This window comes from Cinclus cinclus, chromosome 2 (genome assembly GCF_963662255.1).
Source record: "Cinclus cinclus chromosome 2, bCinCin1.1, whole genome shotgun sequence".
Lineage (NCBI taxonomy): Eukaryota > Metazoa > Chordata > Aves > Passeriformes > Cinclidae > Cinclus > Cinclus cinclus.
In genome coordinates, this window is record NC_085047.1 from 57,205,506 (window position 1) to 57,224,635 (window position 19,130).

Genomic DNA, 19,130 nt, shown 5'->3' on the forward strand with positions numbered 1-19,130 from the left:
CACATGGCCAGAGAACTGGAAGAAATCCCCCATAACTGCACTCAGTGCCATGAGGTTCATTCATGTGCAGTTCCTGAACTGGCAGATGCAGTCTGCTTGGGAAGCTGGGTCACAAGGTGTTGCTGGGCTCAAGCAGGGTGAAACCACTATGGCTGAACTTCCCACAGCACCCACCCAAACCCGCCCACCCAGGTATATGAAGGCTATTTTTAATTTCAACTTCTTTTCAGACCTAATTACCCAGGCAGTTCTGCTTCTCTCAGGGCAAAACTTCCAAGGATGTAGCAAAATGGAACAAAACCAACCCAAGCCGAATAGTAAGGTAATGCCTGTGCCACAGACAATGGCACTTCAAGCTGGAACCATGACCTGCAGCAGCTGAAGATTTGCCACATATTCGTATTTCCCATCTCTGCTGCAGGGGACATCCAGGCAGCAGAGGTGTTAGGGAGGGCAGCTGAGAGCATTAACCCGAAAACATCACTGTGTGTGCACAGACAACACTGAACTGCTGGAGTTTTCAGACAATTATGAAACATGGATAATCCCACTGTGCTTGTACTGTACCTGACAGCAAGTGGCTTGAAGAGATGAGTTCAGAAGATGCTATGATTTTTCCTGCAGGATCAATTCTCCTAGAAACCAGGACTCCCCACCTGGGTCTGCACTGCACCAGGCTGGCCTATATATCTTGAAGCATACTGCTCTGATATTGTACCATGGAGAGAAACCCACACTACTCCCAGTGATACCAAATACTGAATTTTAGAGCCTGGGGATTGATAATCAGGGGGCCACAATTTTTTCTCAGAAAGGGATCCAGTGTCTTTATGTACATACAATTCTAGCACATAAGCTCATCTGTAGGTGATCTGTTCATATATTTAAAGCATCCTCTGCTCTGTTCTACTTTTTGTAATTATTTTTTCCACATAAACTGAAATATTATCATGGAATTATGGGATAAAAAATTTCTGAGGAGCTAATTTACAAGCTCTGAAAATCCTTCGGAAACTTTGAGGGGGAAACAAACTCCACTGTATTTAGGATAACCATTACTTAAAGCTAAAATAGAAGAAAAAAAATCCAAACAATATACTCAATTTTTAAAATATACAGCTCATCTTATAGCACTCACTCCATCCTGGTTCCATTCTTCACAAATATTTGATTCCTCACAGAGAGTTGTATTATGTTCTCAGCCATGAAGCCCAAGTCTGGAATTACTGCAATATTTCTAGGGAGCATTCAGTACTTACATCTGGGTAGGTGGCAAAAGATTTGCCTACTACTGCAAATTGTTATTTTGCATTAGAATTAAAAACAAATAAATCCAGGTTTCCCTAATATAGCAGTAATTTACATTCAGGAAATATTTGTTTTGTGATTTCATTACACAAATAAAGATAGCAGCAACTTTTTGTGTAACATGCAACATAGTCTGTAGCAAGGGTTTAATTTACTATTTACATTTACCTTTATGTAAGAAAAATACCTTTATTTATGTGTAACTTCAAGTTCTCCGATGGCTTAAGTGGGAGCTGTGGGTGACTACTGCAAGCTGGTGTCATGGTAGATGAGATAAATCTGTTCCAACTTGCATTCAAAGTGATCAAGATAGCGACTGCAACACTTCTCTTACCCAAAAAAAAACCCACTTAAAATTTTCTTGCCACTTCCTCCATATCTTCCTCCTTCTCAGCTCCCATGACCCACGCACCTTCTCTGCCACAGAGATAAGGAGCTGACTCATGAGATAGATGAATGGAAGACATGGATATGTTACTCAACTTTCAAGTTTCTTTCAAGGCACTAGAACACAGTGAACCTACATGGATTTGACCTGGGTAACATCTTCGTGCAGCTTCTAACCAAAAAGATTGTTCACTTATACAAATGCTCTGACAGAGATACACTTCATTCTAAATAAGTGAGCAAAACTAGTAAGCATCTTCATTTCTACCCTTTTTATTTACAGAGTATTTTTTTCATAATCCAGCTGTTACTGTTCTTTCTTCTGCCTTAGCTCTAACAACTTGTGACATTGTTGCTCCATTTAGACTCAAACATAATTAAATCCCCTTAAACCTTCTGAAATCTGCAGATGGGTTGAGGATAGATATTGAAGTTGGCAGTGAAAAACATCAAAAACACCAAAGGTCCTTTGCATGTTACTGTCTCCCTCTCACTCTTGCCTGTTCTGCTCAAGGGAAGCTTGAACACAGAAAGAAGGGAAAGAACTGTAAAGTTATGGTTCATACATGAAGAGACTAACAGACACTGCAAGACAACAAAACCATCCCATATGCAGACGTCTTGGTGCTTTTCTTGTCTGTGTATCAAAACACTTTAAAATAAAATCCCAAATAAATCCTAAATATCAACCACCTAATTTCTTAACCCTAAAAACTACCCTATTTTTAAAGGAAATCCAGTGATTTTGGAGGCACTGTCATGATGCCTAAGCTCCTAACATGGATAACCCCCGCATTTAATACAAATTCCATAAAATACAGAAAAAGAGCAACCCCTGTTGCTGTGCCAAAATAAAGTTCAGAAGCTGAGGGAAGGACTGACCATAGACTAACATAAGCTCACTACTGCCAAGAGAACTAGGCTTCAGTGAGGACAGGTGTAGCAGGGTAGATAGAATCTGGTTCCTAGTATTAAAGGAAACCTAAATAAAAAAGAGACCATTTAGGTGATTTAAACCACCTCTGTCAAGAAAAAGCACACTCTCTGCAATGTTTGGTGTCCTACACTGTCCTACAGTGCTGAATTTAAATCTTGGTGATTTCAGTTTGTTGTAAAACGTATTTAGAGAGGAGTTTCTAAGGCATATAATATTTGTTAAACTATTTCTGGATATGTAAAATGCACACAGTAGTAACTACTGAAAATGACTGTATTTACAAGACGTACAGTACATACCACTGGCTGTTTGGTTATGTCCACCAGGTCTTTAATGTTATAATACTGATGTTTCTCAAAGGCTGAAAAAAGCATGTCCAACACTTGCTGTTTATCAGCTCGAGCTCGTTTTCCATCTTCTTTCTTCTTCTTCTCATATTCAATCTGTTACAAAACATGTTTTAAAGACGTTCATATGTAATGCTGTGTAATTCTCAGTGCTGAACTTCAAGCTACAAAAAACCCTCTTCTATTTAATCAAACACTGTTCAATGACTCAGTGCTTTTCATCTGGAAAGTTTTCTTTTGAACATTCAAATATTCTTTTATGAACATAAACTAAGCATTTTGTCTTCAGCACAATAAGCTTCTCAGACGCATGTATCTGCTTTAACCAGAAAAAAAAAAAAAGTGGAAACAGAGCCTACAGGTGCCCAAACCTGGAAAGAGAATTAATAATAGTACAGGAATCCAAACTGAGATGGTATTCTCACTCCACCTCTGTTGTTATCAGCTTCTGAGGTACAGTGACAAATGTCAAACAACCTCCAAACTGCCATTCTTGGGAATATCCACAGACCAACATGGCTACATCCACAATCATAACAAGCACCTGCCCAAAGGATGTTCCCAATGGCCCTTGGGCACTGCCTCATTTTCTCCAGAAAGGAGCACTCAAGGCATCAACTCCATCATCATACAACCAATCTTCAAAGACACACTTTGAGGATCTGGACAGTTTCTCTTCAGGAGAAACCAGAGTAGCATGCATGAAGTAGTTACACTAGTCCCAAAAACCCAAACCTTCTAAGCAGACAGAGGCCCCTTGTCGCCACACATCATCCTACTTCAAACTGTACACTAAAAGTTACTTAACCATTATAATCTGCACCAGATGACTATATATTTTCACAGAAACTTTCATCGCCTCCAAAAATACTTCCTCTGATTCATCATCAGAAGCACAGACCAGCACACCCCAAACAAACCCCAATCACCAGAGAGCACCAACCACGACACCTCCAGCATATCACCCCATCCACCCCCAATACCACCCTCGAACAGAAAATCAGCCAGCTCCTTGTAACCAACAAAAGTGATCCAGAAGGTAGTGTAAGTCATGTAATCATCAAGTGCTTTCAGGCAAACTGCGTGGGTGAATCCATAGCGGCACAATGTACAGCAGAAAAGATGCATGTGATCAGTAAGGGACACACGCCTGGCTGTAAATGGGATAATTCTGTATGGGAAGTCATTCTGCTTCTGATGGCTCAAATCTGGTTCTCAAAAGGAAGATCTTCAAATGAAAAGCCTAGAAATGAAAATGCACATATCTACTGGATACTAAAGATCTTATTTTTAAGAAGAAAGATTGGTTTTATCGCATAATTTATTTTTTCCTAGGTATCCTTGCCAGCTAACGCCCTCCTACTCTCACGGTGAAAATAGCCTGTCTCTTGGTAGCTGTCCCAAAGTGGCTAAGGACAATTGCCACCTTTGCCATAGCTCCCAGGTCCCCAGCCTGCCAATTACTTCCTTCACATTCTGAAATGGATGTACACCATTAAACTGGATGCAGACCAATTGCTCCCAGCCTGCAGCTTGAAGTCCCTTACTTCTGCTTTAAACCTAAAATGGGTGTGTGCAACCAAATACTTGCCTGCTTTTCTAACTCCATGTAGAGTTATAAAAGCTACAATCTCACCACACAAACCTCTAATGCAACTGATTTTTATCCAGTAACACAGTTTAGTGTAATTATTTAACTCTTTAGCCACTGCATTTAAAGAAGAATACATCATCAAAGAGTAATAGCTTTGCAATATAGCAAACTGTAACATCAAGCAAACCAGCTTGACAGTACATCATCTTGGTTGCCATGATCCACAGCAGAACTGCTGCACCACAGACACAAGAGGAGGATCATAAACCTATGACCCTGGCCTTCTTTTAAATAATAGCATGTCAAAACATTTGCTTCTTCTGGAAGTCCCAGAGACAATTATAAAAATTCCATGTGAATATGCTAATATTCTTAATCCATTAATGTGTAAAATCAACTCACATAGAAAACTGACTGACAAACCTTCCCTTTATTGAAAAAGTTATGAGCAGCTGGTGCCTCAGTTGCCCACTCTCTAATTAGCAACACTCTAGCATTGCCCTCTAACTTCAGCAGCATTTTTCACTGTTATCTAAAAACAGAGCACATTGAGAAGTGCTTAAAAAAAAAAAAGCTTGGTATCTTCTGTTGCAGATTTTTTCGTTTTGGTTTTGTGAATACACTGCTCATAGCAAGTTACAATGCAGCCTTTCACTTTTTTCCTTCTTGTTTTCTTTGCAAACAGGATCTTCTATGCAGTAGGCTGAAAGCACTTTTTAATAGTCATGCAATAGAATGCACCTACTCTGTAAACGGATTAGATTTCTTTAAAGTTGTGTGGTTTTTTTTTAATTTAAAAAACATTCAAATACTATTTGATTTCAAGGAAGGACCATTTTAGAACAAGCTGTTTAGCATAGAAGCTGTGAGTTTATCCCCAGAAGACTTTACACTGAAATCAATTTCTCTTTGTTTACCTTCCCAGGATGGTGTTAAGCTTGCTGAAAAGCTGCCAAAATTGCCTTCTTGAAAGGACCGTTAATACTAAAGCTGATGTAAATGCTTTGGTAGACAGCAAATACAAAGGACATAGAGAAGTTAGAATAAAACCAAAGTTTTATCTAAAGATGATTTAAAGTGATCCTAAAAGGTTTTCTTGTGTCCTGGAGCACGGGTACCAACCTCTACAGTACAGGACATTGGGAAGAGAGGACCACAAAGAAACCACTAAAAGAAGACTCTGAAGAGATAACCTCAGAACCACTGAGGAACTTTTCTGCTGCATTACGAAAAATAATTAAAGTCACAGAAAGTTTCCAGCTCCAAGAACATTAACCTTGCAACTTTGTAAACACATTCATTATTTATAGATATAATGGAGGGAGGTCTCTTCCCCAGAGAAGTAAAGCTAAGTTACAATCTTAGCATATATTGTAATGGAGTTGCAATTTCTTCAACTAGAAATGTAGGCTTAGTATAATTTCTTGCAAAAATAACCTAATCACTTTCCCAGGCCTTGAATTCAAACAAGCTATTGCTATTCCCCATCCACATATAATTTATTTCCCTCCTCCTTCCTGTTGTATGTCCATTTGCAGGCACATGGGGCAGGCACACTTAAGCCCCATTTTATATTCTTTCCTTCAAGAAATGTTAACCCTTTCTGTCTCACTTAGTAGACATTCATTCTTCCCTCAGAAACTGCCCAGATGATGAATGTATTAGCATATGTGTCAGTTTGTACATTTTTATTTCTTTCTGGTTAAAGTCCTGTCCCCAACACAGCACCCATGTGATTCAGTGCAGCAGGTTCTAAGAAAGCAGTTGCTGCTTGAAAACAGCAGAAAAATTCAACGAAGAGGTTTTGGAAATTCATAGACTTCTCCCAGTTAGACATCCTTTTATCCATCTAACCTGAGCCTTAATAAAAGACTTAAAATAAAGATTTTGTAGAAAGTAGTCATGCCTCAGCCTTTAGAGGCAAGGCAAGGTCAAGGTGACTCAAGTACAATTATGTCTTACAAGATTTTCCCATCAGAACACCTTTAAGCTGGACATGAAAACTAAACACACTGCTGATGGATTTCCCTGACCATGGACAGCTATGTAACCAATAAAAACATTACAATTAGGACACAAGAGCATCATCACTTTTAACAGGCCTAATTATGTCTTGGTTATACCCCCTCAATCTCACATAAGATTTAAATTTCCATAATGATATGATGACCTGCTGTTTGCAGCTGGAATAAAGATAGAAAATTATCTCCAGGTTGAAGTCATATTGCTGTAATTATGCTGGTGTCAGGGAAATGGAACAGCAACCCACTGAAAAGAGAAGCTGTACCCCACCAAAGCTTATTCCAGAATTAAAGAAGAAGAACACTAGCAGCATCATAAAACAATATAATGATGCAAAACTGCATCTGCATAGTAGGACATGTGTGACTGTTTTGGTTAAATGGCATTCCCTCAGCTGCAATAGTTATATTGGTAAGATCATCCATGTAGAGAGTAGGCTTTGAACAGTAACTACTATAAAACAGTCCCATGAGAGATAAATTATTATTTCTGGTTTTGTGGCAATAGACTGACTTTCATAATAATGCTTAAATATCATCCAGTATATTGTCACTTGTTTTATGTAAATAAAATCTTAATAAAAAGTGTAAAAGTTTAAATGACTAACACAGTGATTCATTTTCAGTATGACTTAATGTTCCTTACATTCAACATATTCAAAGAGGATCTTTAAGGAAAAGGACGTTAGAGTTTATATGTACATCAACTGATCTGGAACAGTGGTGTGGGTGTAATATTGACAAAGCCAAAGATGCCAATAACACGTACTGTGAAGGTATGAAACTGAGAAAAATTATCAGCTGTTACTCTTTTCTACTTGTTGCCAATTCCTCCAAAGGACTGGAAACTAATGACTCTTTTCAAGTCCTTTACCCTCCTGCAGATTATAAGTTATTTGGCTCAAAAGAGTGCTTCCACATCTCATAGCATAAAGCCAGAACTGCCTTTCATCCACAAACGTCAAAATTACATTAAAAAAATAAATTATTAGAAAAAGAACGTAATAAAGCCATTAGAAAGGGTTGGGTGAAGGTGGTCTGCCCACCATCAGATAACACAAAACAGCTGCAACTGGCAGACCTTTGCCCCAAGGGTGATATTGAAAGACGATCCCCAGAAGACAAAATCAAGGAGAAACCAGATGACATAGAGCATTGCCAAAGACAGTGGCCAACTGTGAGCAAAAGAGCTGTTGGACAGCAGTACAGTGAGTCCTAGAGTCCTAAGCCAAATTCCTCCTGAAGAAAAGAAGGGAAAATACTAAAAGCTACTTACATTATACTGATGATTAGCCACTGGTTTGTAGTTCGTGGTTACAGCTTTGTCCAGCTGCTGTGATAACCTTACAGGTTTAGAAGATTCTTCTATCTGTAATCTACAAAAAAGAAAACAAGAATAAAAAGTTCAGACAAGCACACACTCAAAGTGAATTCCAAAAACCTGCAATTATGAACCAGCTGTTACCAAAGGTCAGTTGCAAACAATCCATAAGGCAAAACAGATGCACTCTTCTGGATTAATTCCTCCAACTCTATTTTTGCTTAAGGATATTGAAGTATTAGGGTGCTCTATGCGACAGAAGATACTGAAATGATGAAAATCAAACAACTGAAGAGAATATACTAAAACAAAGTTTGAACACAAATTTCACTGCAAAAACCTAATGCTCAGATTGAAAAAAAAAGCTCTTGCTCTTAAAAAAGACAAACCGAACCCAAATGAATGCAAAATCTCACAGCTTACTCAGCTGAGGGATGAAAAAGCTTTTCATCCACCTCTGCTTACCCATGACCTTCTCTTAGATATTGAAATGTAAAAACATAAATTTCTGTGACCTTTCTTTTGGCACTACAAGTATAGTAAGAGAGTGCAAATAACGACACCAAGAGCATTATAAAGACAGGAAGGTAGAAAAAACCACCTAGCTTCAAATCAATGTGCAATCAAGTCTCTATCACACAGATAACAATAGGCGACCTTCAGTTCTCTTTGTGAAAGACTCTCAGAAGGTTAGAGGTTGAGGACATCTTGTTGGGTTCATCCCTATGTAATTTAAAGTAGAGGGAGTGCTCCATTTAATACATATTTAGCACTCCAGAATTTCTCCTTGATTATAAAGAGGCAAGAAACCAGCTCTAGAAATGCACAGGACAATGGCTCTTCAGACACAATGGCTTTATGATACATCCAATTAACATGTTAATTATCAATGAAGGTGTTTTGTTTCCACAGGTGTATGTTGTAGGCAGAGGAGTCAATTTCCACTAAATGCAGTACAACACAGCCCAATAAATGCACGGTGATGCTTGCTTCTTTCCAAACAAAAATTAATATGGTGACATTAATGCATATAACAACTGCATGGTTACTAGTGTAAAACATAAAAATGATAAAACTGACAGTTTTTAAAAACAACTGTAAATGTTTGACATCACTGATTTATTTTTGTAAAGGTATCATTTACACCCAAAAAGATAACATTTCAATTCAGCGTGCTTCTGATTTAACACCTGAACAACATAAATATATTTGAAGGAAATACCAAATTAAGAAATAAATTCTCTAATCATAGCAACTTGACAAAAGAAAATAATCCCTCATAGCTGATATTGCTGGACAGTAGGTGGGTGTAGTTTTTTTCTCATACATAGATAAACTTGCTTCCTCTTGAATCCTTGCAGACTTGTCATTTTTTCTGTAATTTTAACTAGTCTTAAGCAATCATTGCCTCATATTCTACATTTTTATATCAATGCTGCCTTCTGTCCATATGTAGCATATTTCTTTCTTAGCTTGAAGGAAAATCAATTGGAAGGTAAATGAACAGTGAACATTTTTTGCTTATCACAAGAATTTATCTCTTGGCCTTCTATCGAATTAAATGATTTTAAAGATTTTCTTGATCTGATAACCACAGGTCTTCTAAACTCATGTTTCACAAAGAGGCATAGACCAAAACTAAAACACTATCTTTTCTACAAATGAGTCTTTTTCTCTGCTTCTCCATTACTTAATATTTTATTTCTTGGTCTCAATGACTTCTTAAATTTTAAAATAGTTTGTCTTTAATTTTCACATGGTTTGGCTTTAATTCTTTAATTTTTTTTCCAATTCATCATGTTTCCCATTGGTTTGATCAGGGGAGTTTTCCAGTCCTCCCTCTCCTGTATTCTAGCTATTTTTCATTTCACTTCTCTCCCCATTTTTCCTTTTCATAAAAGAGACTCCTGCGCAGCCTATTTACTGATACATCTCCCGTTCATGAGACAGGGGTTCCTTGAGATGAACTGGGAATTCTTGTCACTCTCTTCCCCTCCAAGGCCACTGCACCAACTTCTCGTGCACCAGATTAAGTTATTTGGTTTGAAATGTTGCCCCAGAGTCCTTCTCATAATGGCTGCAGCACAGGATCCTAACAATACTTAAATACATCAGATGGCGTCATGTTTTCAGGGAGCACCAGGCATTCAACAATGGCATTTCTTCACAATTAATCCTCCTTGCATTGCACTTTATATTCATTACTCTTTACAATGTAAATTTACAATATCCTCCATTTCTTCAGGTAAACAGCCAAAGGACATTAGCTCCTCAATGATGAATTTTCAGCCACGGACTTGAGACACCATTCATGTTCAAGGCCTCTTCCTGATCTGACATTTTAAACTTACGATAGTGGAAATTTCAACCCCCATTCAGTACAGCTTCCTTAAATTAATTCTTCTTTGCATGAATGTACACCAGCAATTTATTTCTTAACATTTTGCACTCACTGTGCAGGATATGCATTTCAGCTCTTTTACATTAACCTCCCAGTTTCCAAACCAGCAGAAAACCAAACGTGTAAGACAGCTAATACTCTTCTCAGAGGACTCCCTCCAAAGGTTGATGGAAGTGAAGGTACATTAACAAATAAAGCTCTCCAGCACAAAATCTTGAAAACAAAGAAAAACTTACTGCCTGCTTAGGAAACAGAATGGAAGCCAATCAAGTGAATATGGAGAGGGACCATCTAAGTTTGTTTGTGAAATGGCTGAAAACTTCAGAAAGTTCTATACATAGCAAGCAACAAATACATCAACTACAAATGTATGTCTCTGAAATTTCAGAGATACTTGTGTTGTATGTCAATATTTCTTGTCAAAGATTTCCAAATTACAACCACAGATCTCACAGATCTCAGATGGTCTTTAGGAAACTGGCTTACAGTAAAATGTTAACCCTTTTTTTGTTTGTTTGTTTCTACTGCTGTATTGAGAGCTAAAAATACATTACATTCCTGATACTACTTTTTAATGCAAACAATTACAGCAGTGGCCACGTGCCAATATGGAAATTTATATAGGAAGCATGGTGACTCAGAAGGCAAACATTTTTATTAATAGCTTTTATTCTACACATGCATCTTGCTCTTCTCCCTAATGGCTGACCTTCCCATTTATTTTTCTGTAGCTCTCACGATTTCACAGAGCCTCAGGTTACCTTCCTTTACCTTCCTTCCACCGGGCTTCCAGGTGGAATATTGTCACATAATCCTATGTGGAATAATAGCTGATGCACATCCGGAGTTGGCCTCCCGAAAATGCACGAATAAAGGGACTGACAAACATAGTATAAAAACCAAATTAGTAAATGGTTCACATGGGGATGAAGCACTGAAATTTGCTTAGTGCATTACAAAGGGTGAAGACAAATAGCCCATAATCATTCTGTCCAGATGATTTGTTGATACAGACACTATCTGCAGGGAAAATATAGCATGGTTGTTTGGGTTTTTTCCAAAATCACGCTGCAACTCTGTTATATTCAGAAAGTAGTATGTCTGAGGGAATATAATTGACTTTTTAAATTTGCATAGCTGTTGTCTGAAAAAATTTGATGAAATAAAATTACATTCTAGTATACACATATATATTCACACTGAAATATAATTACATTCTAGTAATTATACACTCAAAAATACATGACAAAACCTATAAACTGGGAATTATACTAGCCTTTTAGACAGATGTTTAACTTGTTACAGATATAGTTACTTTTAAGTGCTCATTTCTTAAACAGAATTTAAAAAGCACTATTATCCAAGAATATCAGGCAGTGCTTTATGTAGAATTTTCTCAGAGTGGACCTGCCGAATCTTAATTGAAACTGCTTGTAGGAATAAAGAAAAAAATCAATAGATATTCTGAGTCATCGGTGACACTGATTTAAAGGAGCAGTGGCTTTTTACCTATTACTCTTTATTATGATTTGCAGGAGTTAAGAGACTTAGTTATGGCTCTGAATGACACACAAATCTTCAAGAAATTAAGTTTTACACTGCACTCTTGTTAAAATATCTAGAGCAATAATTAATGCTAATATCTGGCCTAAAAAATAAAGAGAAAATGCAGATATTTTTTCCCCAAAACTGCCAATGAATTAGCAATGGAAGAGCCATCAGCCTATACACTGTGGTTTTCCCTTCCACCACCAAGATCAAACATAGCTCTTCCACCTTGAAATACAACATGTAACTGGCACAACATTGAATTCATCATGGTCATTGCCCAGTGAAACACATTTCCTACCACAGCTTTGATTCGACACTGTGCTTACAGTTGAATAAGGGGAAAAAAACATTCAGACTGGAAATAATTCCATAGGACTTGGCAATATGTAGCAAGCTCATAAAAGGAGACAGATAAAGACAGTATGTACATTCCTAGATATTGTTTTTAAAATATGTGTAATTTTCAGCAACAAAAAATAAACCGAAGACGTTTAGAAGTGATAATCTACTGTGATTAATCTTTTGTCACAAAACAAGGATTTGAAGCAGGTACTTATCAGAAACACTGCTAGGGCTTGAATTCTTCGCCTTTCTAAAGAAATTATTTTACAGATGAGAAAGGGAAGTTTATATACCTTTTTGTGCTTGGCTTTATGTACACAGGGCACTAGTAAGTAAGAAGTCAGTCTTACTGTTGCAAAAGAAGAGAAGTTGTCTCTCTTCTCTCTCTGCAGTATCATCCAGCAGAGATGCACTGGAAGAAAGCAAGCCCACTGCCCAAAGCTTTGGAGGGGAAGAAACAAACTCTCTATCTTTGCACAGTTTTATAGCTTTTCTCTAACTGCTCAGAGAAGTTCCCAGTCCACTACCAGGGAACTGAAAGCCAAGGACTAATGCTCTCATCGTCCCTTACTCAGTAATTCTGTACTAGAACCTGCATTACATGAAGTTTCATGATACTTGGTATGGGCCACGAAGCTTTTTCTTTGCTTCCTTATTTTGCTAAGTATCGCAAACATGACAGAAGTAGGTACATTCTGAAAATCTCATCCAAAACAAACTAATAAAATAAATGTGTAACAATATAGTCTCACACCTACTCCTCTTGCATTCATTTGGACTTCTGCACCTTGCTGAGGTTCAGATAGCATCTCTTTTGATTTTCCTTCCAAGTAAGAATAGCAGTAATATAAAAAGCAAGCAGATGATCAACAAGAGATAAACATTCTTATAAGATACTGAAACTTTAAAAGTTTTTATAATTCTGTGAGAACTAAGGGAATTCAGCACCCTGCAGTGCGCATCTTGCTAAAACAACCCCATGGCAGTACTCAAGCACAAACAACATAGGAAATTACCAGAATGGCCACACCACTAAAAATACGCACTATCCAATAATAAAAATGACAATCTGCTGCTACACCAAACAATCTGTCACATATTCTCAAAGATAAGAACAGCACATGAATTCTGCACGTTGTGTTTCATTGCAAGGAGCCCTACTGTCTCACGTTCCATGGAGGCGGATGACAGCCTCCATCGCACAGAGGAACGAAGCCACTGTTCTTCAGATACTCAGTGTTACTCCAGCACAGCTGAAACAAAGTGAGTCTGTCCCCATTTATGAAGACTAGACAGGCAGACAGAGAAGAGCATGAGCTGAATGAAAATGGCATTAAAAGTGCATTTGCCAGTGTTAAATAAAGAAATGTTTCGGATTGTTAATACAGGATATGATTTATAACTAATTTTAAGTCCTGAAACCCTAGCATTTCAAGAAAAGTGCTGCAATTATTATGTGCTCAGATATTAGATTTTTCAGAAGTTGACATCTTCAACCATATATGTTGAAGGATAAGCAATGAATCATATGTATAGATGATAATTCCATGTCTAATACCCAGACAGGCACCACAGCCACAACTCAAGACTCCAATTCTACATATTGTATCTTCCTTCAGTACAGAACATCAGAGATTATTTTTTATCATCAGAGATCATTTATATCAGAGATATAAATGACAATTTAACAATAAGTAACAATTTCTTATGCATTTTATTTTCTGGATTGACAAGAAGTGAATAATTGATTAAAACCAACCCAACTTTTCCTCTCTGAGTTTAGTGTTGGAAATGACTAAAACCTTCTCAGCTAAGCTTGTGTGATCAAATAATGTAAAGACAAAATAAGACCTATTTTACCATTCTATGAGTGATATAATGGAATAATTTTCTCTATTTATTTGATGCACAACTTTAAACATGTTAAGAGATGCACTAATGCAATTAGCATGAAGAAAGTTGTAACATCTGCTTGACATCACAGATATTTTTAATCAAGCTCACGTGTGTCGACAGAAACTTCCACTGGAAGCATTCTGACCCTCATGAAGTCAGGCTCTGGCATTGCCTGATACACACTGGGGACAACACAGTAGAGTTCTACCTGAGGCTAAGTTCAAAAAGGAATCATACCTCAGAGGTATCTTCTATGACTATATTCTATATTCTACATTAAATAAGGCTATAGTTAGCCTATCCATTAATGCATCTGACAATGTTTGTTTCTTGTCCCTGCCTCCATTAGGGTTCTCTGTCCAGTCTGGGTCTCTATGTTTTGTTTGCTGCCTCCCCCTTTTACTCAGCACCCAGCCCTCATTGCAGTGAAAAGGGTACATGACCTGATATCCTTAAGGGCAGAGATTCCCATTCAGCCTCGTGAAGCGAGGTAGCCTCTGCACCCCCCTTGTCCTTTCAGGAGGACTTAGGTCACGACTTGGTCACAGCACCACCCCCTTGCCCCCAGGTGAAAAGGCCCTTTCAGCACTGTTCAGGCTGTTGATTGACAGAAAATGGCATAACCAACCACAGAATCACATAGTAATTTCAGTTGGTCATCAGTTTCAAAAGTCATCAATTTCAACCATTAACCCAGCACTGCCAAATCCACCACTAAACCATGTCCCAAAGTGTCCCTACAGGCTGTTTAAATGTCTCCAGATATGGTGACTCAATCACTACCTTCGGCAGCCTGTTCCAGTGCTTGACATCCACTTCAGTGAAAAAATATTTCCTAAAGTCCAATCTAAACCTCCCCCGCTATAGCTTGAAGTTGTTTCCTCTTGTCCTACAGCTCATTGCGAAGAAATGAACACCTCCTTATTACAATTCATGTACTCCAGAAGAGCAGAGAAGTTTGCAGTTTTGCAGTTGTTAAAAATGTCAGGATTTTGCAGTCCTTTCCAACCTATGGTCATCACAGTCAATCAATTAGTGCCCAAAAGGAACTTTCTGGTATTGGTTCCTGCCATACTTCCAATATTTTCTTATTAATACATATACCACGAACATCTCTGTTCTGCCCAGTTTCCTGCTCAACACAAGTGATAAGGTCAAGTTTGAGAGCAAGCAAAAGCAGAGCTAAAGGGGACAGTCTTCCTTGAGGACTAAGTGAGGGTAAAAGTCCATCCATTCATGCTCAGTTGCATGCGGTAGCTCTATATGGGGCATTTCATCTTAATTTCTAAATGGATAAAACACAGTAGATTTTTATAACAGGGTGCTTATACTTGTGGCTTATTCCAGAGACAGAAAGGTCAAAAATTAGGGTGAAGTAAAGCCTGGATGTCCCTTCGTGTTGTCTGGAGAATGCAAGGGTACCTTGACCACAGGCATGAGACAAGGTTTGAGACTATCAGTGGTGAGCTATACCAAACAAAATATTAGGCAACATGCCAGGATAAATGGTAATGCAAGTGAGACTTTGGGGAGAGAGCTGTAAAGAACCATACAAATGTACATGACACATATCAGTCCCACATGGAAAAAGAGAGGGTGGCAACACAGAGGCTGTAAGAGAAGGACAACACAATAGGAATGGCCGTATAGGCAGAAGTCTGGTGCACATACTCCTAAAAAACAGCAAGAAGGGGAAAAAGTAGGTTGAAAAGCCTTTGGGTATATTCAGCTAAGACACACAGGTGACGATCCATGGGCCTCTGCTACTGAGCCAACCCTTTGACACTGCAATCTGTACAGCATGGGCAGATGCCAGCATCTGAAATACCATAGGGATGAGTAACCACGGAGAGGTTCCTGGCTCCGGGGGAAGCACCAGCCCATTACTAATACTAGAGAAGGTGATCTAGGAAAAGTGACTCATTTGCAAACTAAGCAAGACAGAAAAAGCCCAGCCCTTTAATTTTAACATGAATATTATCTCCTGAATTAAAGCCAGATAAAGTCTCCTTTCTTACTTCCATTTACAAAGATGCAATTTCCTTCCCTCCTCCTGTTTTTCTCAGTCCTCAGATTTCTCCAGAACAAATGGATTTACTTGCTAGACACAATTTACTTGCTAGACACAATTAGGTTTTAGAAGAGGAATTCTAAATTCTGAACTATTATTTTTAAAAGTAAAACAAGTAGACTAGTCTCAGTATTACATAATCTTTGTTTTTCTGCCAAAACTAATCTGGTGTGCTTGGAGCTGTTTGAGAAACCAATTGTAGAGGTTAACAGGAGATTTTTAGGTCCAGGCAACAAAAACCTAAATAGTTCTTGTCAGTCCGCAGATGCAGAAATCATGTACTTTGCTAATGGGGACAAGAAAAGAGAATTTTTAAAAAGTAGTTTGTTAGACAGAAAACGGACATTTTTACCATACCCTGAAAGGCCTAGGTCTTGAATTAATGGTAAAAGCATGTATGATTTACAAGCTCAGTGAATTCACTCCACAATGAAACTGCTCACAGCTAAGAAGGTAGAAAGAAAGAGGCAGACTTTTGGCTACAAGTCCTCAAATGAAAAAAAAAAAAAATCCCTACAGCACCTCAGCTACATCTCTTCAATATGAACCTCTTCTCCTCCCCTTCTCCTGCAAAATGACTTTATCAAGTTACAGCTGCCAGCACTCTGCCTCCAACTACATGCTGCCATCTCTTAACTCCAATTCCCAAATACTTCACCACACTCCTGATTGATCTGCAAACAGCCATGGCATCTGGCTCAATTGGGGATCTTCCAGTTAAAATTTACTGTAAACAATTTAACAGTTTGTGACAATCTGGAAAACATTTGGACTGCTTCCCTAGAAAACCTAGCTGGCTCAAATCCTCAAGGTTTTTCCTCTGTCTCTTCCTTCCTTAGCCTGCAGACCCTGAAAAGCTGAATAGCAAGAACACCTTTTTGAGGACCCACCCTTCCCTTCAATTAAAATACACTTGGAAATAACCATCAAGGAACTGCTGCAAAGGGCACTGAAGGCAGCTGCTGGGAGGCTGTATTGCACATGCCTATGGATTAATGACTACACACTGCCTTTGATAGTTTAGAGTTGAATCTTGCACAGTTCAGCTGCTTCAATGGTTTAAACATATGGTTGCATTAAACTGCAAGATTAGCTCACACTGAACTGCTGAATTAACCTACCCATTACTCTTTCCTGCAAGCAAATAGAATGAAATTAGTTTTAAGTGAACTCTGAAATCATGTTTAATCCAAACAAAATCATCATTAAGTTAAAAAGAAGAGCTGGGTAGGTTCAACAACCTTAGAAACCCCACGCTACAAAAACCAAAGAAAATGAAGGAAAGAAATCTGTCTTCCCCCAGGTGGAAAATTTATCAGTTTCTCCTGCAAGCCACAGGAGAAAAAGTGGTAACACAGCACAGATTGAAAGATATATCAATTAAACCAGAAAACTAGAGATATTTTTAAACTTTGATCATCATTCTTTCAGCCAATTGTATTTCCTTTGCCAGTTGTACAGAACTCCTGTTCTGCTATATTTGCTCAAGTAGTCTAATTACATTTTACCTCCTCCTGTTTTGCAAAACAAGTGCTCCTCCAGCTCCCTCTCCCAATATACTACATACCTGCCCACCTCCACCGGAAAACCACTGCTGGATGTCCCTCACCTGAGGCAGAAACCAGCCGTGCAGAGGGAACCCAGAAAGCAGAAACAGGGCTGGGAGCTGCAGGGCTGCTCTGCAGCTGGGACATGATGGCAGTGGGCAAAAAGAGCCACCAAAGGGTCACCTGCCACAGGCCTCCACTCCTGCTCATCAGGTTGTGAAGAACGGTTTTATAGCAGCCCTGCATCATCCAATTTGGTTCAAGTCACCCTCCTCAAGGTCTGGTCTTTGAAATGCTGCCACAGAGGGCAAACCTGGATGATGTTTCCTTAAAAAGCCTTAATTTGGTTTCTGTGCATCATCTTCAGGGTGGTGTTTATCAAAGCCTCAACTGTAACACCATTAGCCCAGAAAAAAGCTCTCAGTAAAGTGAACATACCTTCAGGGTCAGGAGACTGTGGCTCAAGACTCAGCTTCAAGCTCTGCTCTAGCTTTAAACCAACAATTCTCAAAGTTATTTCAAAATACCTTTCTTCAAAAAGCACACTGATAACCAAAAAAGCACAACAGTGACATGACTAGATTTTAAGGCAACTGAGTCCAGAAAGCATAAGATTTCACTTTGAATTTGAAAAATACAACTTTTAAAATATCTCTGCCTTTGTTTCAAAGAAGAAATCAACATAAGCTTAGTAGTAAAGAACATCATCTTTGAAACACTCCCTAGAGAGCTTACTTGTTATGAAATAAACCTAGCTCCCCGCACTTTGAGGTCTGCTACATTAGTATTCTCTTAATTAGAAATTTTCAGAAGACTGCATCTTATTTGTAAGCACAAAGAAACTCACCCAGACTTTGTGAAGCCATACCTATTTTGTTATTAAATAAAAAACTCCAAAGATTTGATTATAGATTTGTCTGGCATGACAAATTCCAAAAACAGTTAGTGACCGAAGCACAAACATTGTCTAGCTTCTCCAACAGGAAGCTGGATAATTGGGTTTTCCATAAGATCTGTGTGAAAGCAGACTCCATTCATGTGTAATTTCATTGAGTATGTCTTCCACAAGGAAGGGAGGGGAAAAAATCATGAAAGAAGTTTCAGGACCATTGTATTTTAAAGCTTGCTTTGCATGGTGCTCCTTAATTAATGTTGCAATTTTTAAAAATGCATACATATAAAAAGAAATGCTCCACACAAATTTCACTAGTTTGTCATGAACTGCATTTGTTAGTCAGTAATCCAAATGTGAAATGTAACATGAAACCATTATTACTATACTAATAAACTGTGAAACCATTATTACTGAGAAAAGTATCCATTTTCCAATAACTTACACAGTTTTAAATTCAATGTGCATATATTTCTCAAATGGCAGAGTAAAACAGAATGTATCAGTGCACTGAC

At 38.2% G+C, this 19,130-nt stretch overlaps 1 protein-coding gene across 2 annotated transcripts in view; it reads right to left on the reverse strand.

Moving 5' to 3' along the window:
- Positions 1-19,130, reverse strand: part of GTF2F2 (general transcription factor IIF subunit 2) — an 80,798-nt gene that overhangs the window by 2,467 nt on the left and 59,201 nt on the right. For both annotated transcript variants that reach the window (XM_062514770.1, XM_062514769.1), the window contains 2 exons: positions 7,871-7,970; positions 2,932-3,075 (listed from right to left, as the gene is read on the reverse strand). In XM_062514770.1, coding sequence (XP_062370754.1) covers positions 2,932-3,075; positions 7,871-7,970 — 244 coding nt within the window. The remainder of the gene's footprint in view (positions 1-2,931; positions 3,076-7,870; positions 7,971-19,130) is intronic.